The sequence below is a fragment of the Microtus ochrogaster genome, chromosome 5 (assembly GCF_000317375.1).
Source record: "Microtus ochrogaster isolate Prairie Vole_2 chromosome 5, MicOch1.0, whole genome shotgun sequence".
Lineage (NCBI taxonomy): Eukaryota > Metazoa > Chordata > Mammalia > Rodentia > Cricetidae > Microtus > Microtus ochrogaster.
In genome coordinates, this window is record NC_022012.1 from 96,119,981 (window position 1) to 96,131,331 (window position 11,351).

Sequence of the window (11,351 nt, forward strand, 5' to 3'; positions counted from 1 at the left end):
TCCCAGGAATCCACAAAGATGACCCCAGTGGAGAGGATGACTGAACTGGCCTTCCCCTGTCATCAGATTGCTAAGTACCCTAGCTATTATCATAGAACCTTCATCCAGTAACTGATGGAAGAGATGCAGAGATCCATAGCCAACCTACAGGATGAGCTCTGGGAGTGCAGTCAAAGAGAGGAATGTGGGATTATATGAGCAAAGGGGTTCAAGATCATGATGGGGAAATTCGCAGAGACAGCTGACCCGAGCTAGTAGGAGCTCACAGGTTATGGACTGACAGCTGGGAAGCCTGCATGGACTGGAACTAGGCCCTCTGCATGTGGGTAGCAGTTGTTTAACTTGGGCTGTTTGAGGGGCCTCTAGCAGTGGAACCTGGTGCATGAGCTGGCTTTTTGGAGCTCATTCCCTATGGTGGGATGCCTGCTTAGCCTTGATGCAGTAGGGAAAGGCATGGTCCTGCCTCAATTTGGTGTGCTGGGCTTTGTTGACTACCCATGGGAGGCCTTACCCTTTCAGAGGAATGAATGGGGGGGTTGGTTGAAGAAGGTTCAGGAGGGAGAAGAAGGAGGAGTGAGAGAGAGAACTGAGGTTGGTATGTAAAATGATTAAGAAATTTAAACTAAAAAAATTTTATTTACTATGATAAAAACGAAGTGTAAAATTGGTCAACATTTTGTAATTTCATGTAGACTGATTCAAAGTTTAAATTACAAAGGTGACTCACCTTCCCTTATTTTTTTTTCTTCTCAGGAATCAAATATGAAATTAAGAAAATGCCAAAGAGCAAAATATTCATCTCCACAAGCATTCAGATGGCATCAAGAGCTGCTTTCGGAAGGCATCAGAGCAATGCAGGGGATTGAAGTCGCAGACTGTAACTAACCCAGAGAAATGAACCTAAGCTTCCTTTTCAGGCCTGGGGCAGATGTGTTTAAGAAATAGCTATTAGTAAGTATGTGTAGCTAAGTATGGCAGGTATAGCTTTAAATACAGTGTTACAAAGTGGCAGGGGAACTGGAACTGTGAGCAGTGTGAGGAGGAATCTGGAGGGATAATCTGAAATCTGACTTGAGTTCCTGGCACTACGTGACAAGATTTCTATTCAATGTCTTTATAACTGCCATTATTTTAACTACCCAATTGGAAAGCAAGGCTCAGAGATGTCAAAATGCCAACTCGAGGCCTTTGACTTGTAAACATCTGTCCTTTTAAGGCATCAGCAAAATTTGTTTCTCTTTTGAATTAAAAAAAAATGTCCTTCAATTAATGATTTCTTAGCACATTTCCCAGTTGTAAGCTTCCAGTCGAACATTCCTGCGTTCTTCTGCGGGAGGCAGTGACGGTCTCCAAGGGGCAGCACAGACACTCAGCTCTGAAGGCCTGCTTGCGTGTCAGCACCACAGCGAGCTGCTAAGCGTGCTCTCACGCTCTGCTCCTTTTCTGGGACTTGGGCTCCCTGGCCTCATGCTCCCATCTCACTGTATCAGGTTCATATCTCCTCATTAGTACTTGGCAGGAGAAACTAGGCAACACCTGTCCCCGGCTTAGAACACGTTTATGAGATTGTATTTTAATCCACTTCTGGGAGAAGACAAGCAGCCAAAGACCTAAGTGATACATTAACAGGGGAGAAGACAAGCAGCCAAAGACCTAAGTGATACATTAACAGACTAAATTTGACTTTAATTCATCTTTTTCCAATATACGAAAAGCCAGGAGGCTTATGTTATGTATGATTATGTTATCAGGGATATTGCTCTTGGAAGGGAATCCTCAGGGGACCCTGAGTGGGCCCCACAATAGACAGGCCTTTCTAGCTCTCCAACTTCCTGCCATTCTATGTGACTTTTTCCTTCTCCCCAGTGCTCTGGTTGGTTATGAAGCCTTTGCTGTGCAGTGATGTAGTGATGTAGTCTTCAAGGGAGCTGAGTCGAGGTGGGTGTCATGTTGAATCTCCAAAGCTTTGAGCTAAGTAAACCTTTGTTATTTATAAAGTATTGGCCTTAGGGATTCTATTATACCAGAGGAAAATGGATTGATGTATCCTTTTACTTTGTTATTTTTGTATGTAAAATGTGGACCAAAAGAATCCTATATTTTTGTTTTTTAACATTAATTTATTTGTGTGTGTCTATGTATGTGTGCATATAGGGAGGTCAGAGGATTATTTGTTAGGTCAGTTCTCTCCTTTCACCATGTGGGCTCTTAAAATTGAACTCAGGTTGCCAAGCTTGGGGTAAGTACCTTTACCAGCTGAGCCATCTTGCCAGATTTTTATTTTCCATTTATACAAATTCTTTAAAATATTTATTTGTATCATATATCATATTGACCAACACTTAGTATTTCTAAAATTATTTAACTATCTGCCATTTTACTAGTATGTGCTAACATTACCCTAAAATGGACTACTTAGCATTTTAGTAATCTTAAACTTTTTAAATTGCTCTTCAGAAATGCGTCACTAATATACATTTGTTTCAAATCACATGTCTGTGTCTGTTTTTGCCTTATCTGGACCCGTACTGTGCATTTTCATTAATAAAATAAAATAATATTTCTCTACCACTTTTAGCAACCAAAAGAACTATGTATTTTTATTGTTATTTCCTTGTGATCAGTATTCTTATACTGATGTTATTGCATTTATTCTTTGATCTATTTGTATTCTTGTTAATTATTTAAAATAAATGAATAAATTAACTTCAGTTTGTTATAGTTTAAATTTTTGATATAGCATTTTATACTTTATAATGTATGTCAATATCAAGTATCCAAAACTCTTTTCTACTACAATATTTTTCTTGAAATTTTCTCAGAATATCACATCATTAGGAGTGGAGTTCAGTAAAAGTTCAGTTCAGCTTTGTTTGCTAATGACCACAGGCCCTAACTCTTGTTGGGCCCAAGCCCTTCGTTGCCAACCATTTTCCCAGTCTCTGGAGCACCCACCTCACTTTGCTCATTCATTTATTTTTCAACAGAGAGACAGACAGACAAGGAAAGAGTTAAAGAAATGATTTATACCGGAACCACCTATAAGTTCCGTCTGACCCTATAAAATTGTGAACCCTCATTGTGACAGCTGCCAGTATCTGTCGTGGGGAGTCATGTACTATCTCCTCACTCTCTCCTAGACTTTGGTTGACACCCAGGAGTCGGAATCATAAGCCAGCAGAGAGCTCATGCTCCCCTGTGGATGGAGACATAGAACTGGCCCTTTCTGGTTTGTCCACAAAACGGGAGGGCAACCATTTTGCCAGGGGTCCAACCACAAGCCTTTGAAACAGCTGCCGGAGGTACTTCCGGAACCGTTCACCCACAAAGACATAAATGACTGGGTTGATGCAGCAGTGGGTGTAGGCAATCACCTCTGTCACCTGTATGGCCAGGTCCAGCTGTTTGCTCTGCTCACACTGATTGGTGAATAGAACATCTTGGAAAGCAGAAACAAAGACAGTCAGATTATAGGGCGTCCAGAGGAGGAAGAAGAGAAGTGTGATGGCAAATATCAGACGCACGGCTTTGACTTTCTTCTCACTGGGTCGTCTGAGCAGAATTCTGATGATTCCTGTGTAGCAGATGATCATGACTAACAGAGGCAAAATTAATCCAAGGAGGTTCAGCTTCAGAGCCTGAAATTGCTTCCACTGTTTCAGGCTCTCGAAGGGGTAATGAGGGCTACAGGTATGGTGAGTGAACTCCCACTGGGCTTTGAAAAAGTATAAGCCAGGGATGGAGGCCAAGATGGCTAGGGCCCAGGTGATGATACTTGTGGTAATGCCAAAAGTGACAGTCCGGGCTCGCAGAGCGAACACTGCATGGACAATGGCCAGGTACCTGTCAATCGTCAGCAGGATGATAAAGAAGATCTCACTGTATAGGCCCAGGTAATAAAACCCAGAGAGGAGTTTACACATGGCATCACCAAAAACCCAGTTGTCTTTTAACGTGTAGTCAATCCAGAAAGGCAAAGTGGAAAGGAAGATCAGATCAGAGATGGCCAGGTTGAATAGGTAGATGCTGGTCATGCTTCGAAGTCTCCTGTACTGCGTGAGAACCAGAATCACCAAGATATTGCCTATCATGCCAATGATGAACACCAGGGAATACAGAGGGAGTAGAAATCCAGCCCCAAAGGCTCTTATAGAAGCCTTTTGGCAAGGGGTGAACTGCTCATAGTCAAATTCTGTGATTGTATAGTAGTCTTCTGTGGTAGCTGGAATCTCCATGAGGGACTGGTCAGGAGCAATGGCTTCTATATTTATTTTTCTATTAAAGACAGAGGGTTCTAGGCAACAAAGACAAGACAATGGTTACATTTTTTCAGCTAATAAAGTGCTGATTTAATCTTAGTGATTATAAAATCCTAGGGATGAAATGGAGGGCCAGGAGCTCTTGCATTTGCTTCTTACATGGACATTATAGTCTAAGAGGGCCACAGAACAAATAAATGAGTGTGTGAATAATTCATTCAATTATTCTAAGAGTGACTGTGTAAGAAGTTCAATGGATCAAACACAAAAGAGTTTTTGTTCTAACTAATGTTCTAACTAATCACTGTTCTAATTAATGATTTCTAAATGACCCCAAGTGGCTGAATTTGAACTTAGTGTTCAACACCTGTTAAGGAGGCAAGTTGATTCCATTCAGAGGTGATGAAATGGGGTGCACATTGTTACTTGATACTACAGTGTGGCTCAGTACCTCAGAAGTGATGACACAGAGTTTGTCCCCAAGTTACTGAAATGTGGCACAGGACACAAAACAAGAGCTAAAGAAGAAAGCCATGAGTGTTTTGTTCAACTCCAGCACTGAAATTATTTGACTCTGCTGCCTCTCATCACATGCTGGCTTTGTTACTGGAGTCTCTACAAAAGCTCCAGGAAGCAACAAATGTTCATAGCTATGGAAAGTTATTATTTATCTTATTGTCCAAGAGACTAGATTAGTTTCAGTTGGTAGTGGGACAATGCATGCTCTTTAATGAAAAAAATCATTATACTCCAAAATCTATAGATCTGATATAGCAAATTCCTACTAGAACATTCTATCACTTTATAGGATGAGACTGAAGATACCAGGCTGGTTGTTTGGCTTAGGCTGATCCATGTCACATGGCCTTTATATGGTATAGGTAGTTTTACAGTTAACTCAGTAGCCCTCTGTGAGCATCTTGAGAAGGCTAGAAGGAGGACATGGCCTGTAGACATGACCCTGACTGTGTTTGGAGGAGGAACAGAAGGCCCATGTTGTCATTGACTCTCCCAGGCCTGTGAATATCTGCTTGTAGAAGTCTTCCCCAGGGCCCCTTCCCAGTGCTCATGTATATCCCTAGAGCCTGGAATCTTCCAGTAAGTAGTTTCCTGTAGCTTGCTCATTTGTGAAGTGTCTGGGAAAAGATGACAAGAAGTACTCAGGCCCAGAGTGATGCCAGATGTTTGTTGTGGCTCATAAGTGTCAGTGTGTACGTCTGCTCCATCTCTACACAGCATGGGACAACTTGTAACTGGCCATCACAGAAATTAACAAACATTAACTATTTTAGGTAGAGGCAAGTTTTGTGTATTTTGTAGCAACTTGCTACCCAGGTCTTCTTGCTTAGATAACCCAGAACTGTCATGCACGCCAATGTCAGGTATTGTTACTTATTTGCTAGTGATTCATGGTCTCACTGGTTTAGGAATCCCAGAGCATCTTGCTGTGTGGTATGTAGAGAATTTCAAGATCAGAAAAGAATGGCTATGAAAATCTAAAGGTTTCTTGTTCATTGAAAATTTGTAGCTGTCCTACCTTTTCCTAACTCATGGAAGGAAAGGCAAAATAGGAATTTGCTTCAATCAGTCATACCCAGCTTTCTTCTGCATAAAACAAACCCGCATCATGTTAGAATACAACAGATGTATCCCAAGACTCTATCTTTGCACCTGCTACCTCTAGGTGGTGACTTTCTACCTTCTCCAAGACAGTAGTCCCAGTTTTGTGATTTTAATTTTAATTTTAAGAAATTGGTTCAGAATTTTTATAATTTTTTTACTTGCAATGATTTTTTTCATTAATATATATTTTATTTCTGCCATTTCTTCATATACTATATTATGTTGGCCTTTATATGAATAAGGATCTCTTTTAAAATAGATTTCCCTGAAAGGCATTTCTTGTCTTTTATGCTGGTTTACTTTCTTAATCATCAACAACAAACCATCAAGATCACTTTCTAGAAAATGTTTTATACCTGAACATCCAGCTTTAGGAATACACACAAGATCTTAAGTATTCTTGAGTATTAATTGCTTTACAGATATAGCAATAGGTTACATAGGAACCATCTGATTCTCAAAGTATTACCCACTGTTGAGGATTCCTGTGCCTTTATGATTTCCCTTTACACTAACTAGCATCATAGAAAAGACAAGTACAACTTACTCTGTTTCCAGAGGATTTTGTCCACACAGGCTTTGTTTCTTGGCTTTTAAGAGTCTTTATGAATTCATGGTGCAAGGTTTTGAACAAGTAAGAAGTTCTTGGTGTCTTGTGAGATGATGGAGATTGGACTCTGGTTTTACAGTCTTTCAAAATGACAAGAAGGATGTAAAGTTCTTCTTTTTGTATGGTTGGCTGCCTATGAAACACCACGATGCCCACCAGTGGTTAATTCCTGGGGTCCAAATTTGATACACGTGTTTTCTCTGTCCACTCTGCTATAGTTCCAGGAAAGTTCTAGTCTTCTCAGAAGGAGCTCTACCCTACAAGGATTGCATAGGGTGTGGTTGGGTGGAGTTGAGTTGGACCATGTGAGTGACAATGAGTTGTTCCCCAGAACTCATGGAGCAACTGAATGCATAAGTGTGGGCGTGTAAATTTGGGGGCTGGTCACAGAGTTCTTGTGGTCAGTGAGAAGCCTTTGAAAAAAAGATTGCAAATAGAAAAGTCTAAAGCAGAACCTGTCTTGTTCCTCAAAATCATCTGACTGATGAATGAGGACCTAGAGAGACCTGCCCTTTTCTTTTGGGTTCTACACTGATGTTATTTCTATTTGTACTCTAACTGCTTCCTTTACCTCTCCTCTGCTCCCAAATCTCTTCCCAACCAAACTTCAAAGGATGGTTTCCCCTCAAGGATATCTGGCAGGAGAGTGCATGCTGTTTACTCTTCCTTTTTTGACAGGTGTGATGATACATGTCTTTAATTCTCAGCCCTCAGGAGGCAGAGGTAGGATGATTTCTGTGAGTTCCAGGCCAGCATGGTCTACATAGCAACAGCCAGGGCTACACAGAGAGACCCTGTCTTAACAAGCAAGCAGGCAAACAAACAAACCACACATTAAAACATTGGATATGTTCAGAGTGGCATGGTTGTATGGTGTAGGAGGGTCTTCTGTCTATGTGTTACTTTCATTGGTTAAATAAAGAAGCTTCTTTGGCCTTTTGATAGGCCAGCCCTTAGATGGGTGGAGTAGACAGAACAGAATTCAGGGAGGAAGAAGGCAGTGTGGCAGACACCATGGCTCTCCTCTCTGAGATGGATGCTTGTGAGACTCATGCCAGTAAGCCACAGTCAAGTGGCAATACAGATTATTAAAAATGGGTTAGATTGATATGTGAGTTAGCCAATATGAGAGTAGAAATAATTGGCCAGGCAGCAATTTAATTAATCCAGATCTACGTGTGATTATTTCAGGCATAAGCTAGCTGGGCGGGATGGAACAAGGGCCTGTGTTCTCCTTTTACTACAGCTGTAGACTCTTCCCTTCTTGATACTCTTGATTCATGCATGCACTGGGAAAATATGGTCCAAGTGCCAAGCCCAGCAGGTCCCTACACTTCTCTGAGCCTAAGGTCTCATTCTTTCAAATGAGAACAATGAGCACTTAGGCTCATAGCAGGAGTATGAGATAAAAGAGTACATGAAGAGCATCAGAGGGTTTGACACAATGATAAAGAAGCCAGAAATACACGCTGAAAAAAAAAGATATCACCATGAACAAATAGTATTGGTCAAACTGGATGGCTGCATGTAGAAGAATTAAAACAGATACATACTTATCACTGTGTACAAAACTCAACTCCAAATACATCAAAGACTTAAACATAAGACCAGATAAACTGACTCTAAGAGAAAAGAAAAGTAGGATATAGGTTGAATTCATTGGCACAGGAAAAAAGCTTTCTGAACTCAACACTTAGCCCAGGGGCAGGGAACCATGAAGTTGGCCTGGCCTAGATGCCTTGAGAGGCATTCATCATATTTTTTCAGGTTAGAGTCCATGGCTCCTAGGGGCACAATTTGCCTTCCATTTCTGAGAATGCACCCCGAAGTCAATGAAGCATTCTGGCCACCTTGTGATTCTCTGTATGATCCTATAGTAATCAAGAAAGCATGGAAACTTGACAGGACAATTCGTCTTAGACATTAATCTTGTGTACTCTGTATAGCTTGCAAATTTCATTGTATCCTGGAAAATACAACTGTATTGATCTTGGCAATTGCCATTATAGTCTGTATCTGATAAAGGTATAAAAATCTGATTGCTGTTAATAAAATTGTCACAGCCTCAGTTATGCTGTGGCACCTCCAACCCAAGCCTGATTTCATTCCTGGATGCCATATCAAGTGAACTTATCCCAGTAAGTAAGCACAGGCACTTACACGCAGACACTAAGAACAACAGTTAGTGAATGGGACCTCATGAAAGAAATTTGTGCAAAGTGGCAGGCTACAGAATGGAAAAAGATTTTTTTTACTAACTACACATCCTACAGAGAGCTGATATCGAAAATATATAAAGAACTCGAGAAATGGGGCATCAAAGAAACAAATAACCCAGTTTGAAAATGGGATACAGGTCTAAACAGAGAATTCTTAAAAGGGGAAAGTCAAATGGCCTAAAAGCACTTAAAGGAATATTCAACTTCCTTCACCATCAGGGAAAGCTAAATCAAAATTACTTTAAGATTTCATCTTATACCAGTCAGAATGGTTAATAAAACAATTAACAACTCAATGCTGGTGAGGATGTTGAGTAAGGGGAGCACTCATCTATTGCTGGTGGAAGTGCAAACTTGTACATCCACTATGGAAATAAGTATGGTGATTTCTCAGGAAGCTGGGAAACAATATACCTTAATATCCAGCTACACCACTCTTGGGACTATACCTAAAGCACTACACATTATACTACAGAGATACCTTCTCAACTGTGTTCACTGCTGCTATATTTATAACAGCTAGAAATTGGAAGCAATCAGATGAAAGAGCAAATAACATGTGATACATTCACATAATTGAGTATTACTCAGCCATTAGAAAAATGAAAATTGCAGGTAAATGGATGGAGCTAGAAAAAAAATTATCCTGAGTGAGGTAGCTCAGGTTCAGAAGGACACATATTGGTATGTTTTTGTTTATATGTGAAATTAGCTATTAAGTCACTGATAAGTACCACTGGCCTGAGGACTAGTCTCCAGCAGCCCAGGGTGTGAGGAAGAGCCAACACCAACAGAGTCAGTGGATTATCACCCAAGTTGACTATCTGAGGAAGCAAAAATTCTCTGGGGCAATGAGGGGGCCTAAACTTAACTCTTGAGCCTGGTGAAAAAGGGGAACCCACACACTCTTAGGGTCTTTCTCTGTTCTCTCTCCTGTTCTTTATTTCTTTTCTTACCTCTATCCAGATGTATCCCCTTCTGTCTTTCTCTTAATGTCTTCCTTGTAACTAACTTTATTTTTTACCTTATAGTTTTTATATTCCAGCAAAATCTTTCAGGTGATGTAAAAATTACATTGTGGTTACTTTATATTTTTCAGGTGAATGATTATAATGAATATAGGTAAAAAACATTTTTATATCCTTTATATGATTAAACATTTTATGTATTATAAGTATAAAACAAGTTTTTCCAAGAACTCATACATTCATGTACAAGTCATTTGTCATAGATTAGCAGAGTGTAAGCAAGCAAGGTATTTCTCTCAGCCAGTTCTTTTACTGGCAGGCTGATTTTGTGGTTACAAAGAAAAGATCCATCACTTTATTACTTATCTCAAAAGGTAATTTTATAAGGAATCTTAAAAGAATCACAACCCTAAACTTTTATATATGGAAAAACAATGTCATCTCTACTTTAAATCCCCTGGGTACATACCCACTCATCAACAATTTTATTTTTTATATCATCAGGAAACAGATGGCAGAAATGTGTACAAGGATTTAATCATCATCCTTGATCACCAACCAATCCTAGTAAGAGAGGCACGGCAACTATTAATAATTGGGCAGCGTTGTTCTTGTTATTTGACCTCAAGGAGTCTCTTACTCAACTGTGTGCCTTTCTAAACTTTAAATTGTTTCTTTGGGTGTTGAAGCACAAGCCCAGAAACAGAAACCATGGTGCACCTGACTGATGCCGAGAAGGCTGCCATCTTCGGCCTGTGGGGGAAGGCCAACGCTGACCCAGTTGGCGCTGAGGCCCTGGGCAGGCTGCTGGTTGTCTACCCTTGGACCCAGAGGTTCTTTGAACACTTTGGGGACCTGTCCTCTGCCTCTGTTGTCATGGGCAATGCCCAGGTGAAAGCCCATGGCAAGAAGGTGATCCATGCTTTTGCTGATGGCCTGAAACACCTGGACAACCTCAAGGGCACCGTTTCTGCCCTGAGTGAGCTGCACTGTGACAAGCTGCACGTGGATCCTGAGAACTTTAGGCTCCTGGGCAATATGATCGTGATTGTGCTGTCCCACGACCTGGGCAAGGATTTCACCCTTGCTGCACAGGCTGCCTTTCAGAAGGTGGTGGCTGGTGTGGCCTCTGCCCTGGCTCACAAGTACCACTAACCCCCTTTCCTGCTCTTGTTTATGCACTAATGTTTTATTTTTTTGTCCCCTGGAGAAAAACTCTCCATGTGGGCTAAATAATGAAGATCTTTGTGCTTCTACTTCTATCTAATAAAAGATATTTATTTTCCTTGCCAAAAAAAAAATTGTTTCTTTGGTTTTTTTTAAGCTTCAAAGCTATTAACAAAAGCATTTTAATCTAACCTTGATTTGTATTATCTCAAAGCTTTGTTTTAGCTATGATTCACACTGAAGCCTGTGAACATTAAGATTAAAAGAACTTGAGATAGTTGGGCTTCTGGAACTCAATTCTTTTCTTTTCTTTTCTTTTTTTTTCGAGACAGGGTTTCTCTGTAGCTTTGGTGCCTGTCCCGGAACTAGCTCTTGTAGACCAGGCTGGCCTCGAACTCCCAGAGATCTGCCTGCCTCTGCCTTCTGAGTGCTGGGATTAAAGGCATGCGCCACCACCACCCTGCATTCAATTATTTTCTTAATCATTAACCTATGTCACAGTCTA

General features: G+C 40.7%; 2 protein-coding genes across 2 annotated transcripts; one reads left to right on the plus strand and one right to left on the minus strand.

Moving 5' to 3' along the window:
* Nucleotides 1-3,010: 3,010 nt before the first annotated feature.
* Nucleotides 3,011-4,235, minus strand: LOC101980687 (C-C chemokine receptor type 1). The gene has a single exon (XM_013346493.2). The coding sequence runs from the start codon at nt 4,233-4,235 to the stop codon at nt 3,168-3,170; it is 1,068 nt and encodes a 355-aa protein (XP_013201947.1). The 3' UTR covers nt 3,011-3,167.
* Nucleotides 4,236-10,390: 6,155 nt separating this feature from the next.
* LOC101980962 (hemoglobin subunit beta-like) lies at nt 10,391-10,843 on the plus strand. The gene has a single exon (XM_005348173.1). The coding sequence runs from the start codon at nt 10,391-10,393 to the stop codon at nt 10,832-10,834; it is 444 nt and encodes a 147-aa protein (XP_005348230.1). The 3' UTR covers nt 10,835-10,843.
* Nucleotides 10,844-11,351: the final 508 nt, after the last annotated feature.

What these genes read in the sequence shown, in the direction of transcription:
- LOC101980962 (XM_005348173.1), top strand. Translation starts at nt 10,391, where the DNA reads ATGGTGCACCTGACTGATGCCGAGAAGGCTGCCATCTTCGGCCTGTGG.
- LOC101980687 (XM_013346493.2), bottom strand. Translation starts at nt 4,235, where the DNA reads ATGGAGATTCCAGCTACCACAGAAGACTACTATACAATCACAGAATTT.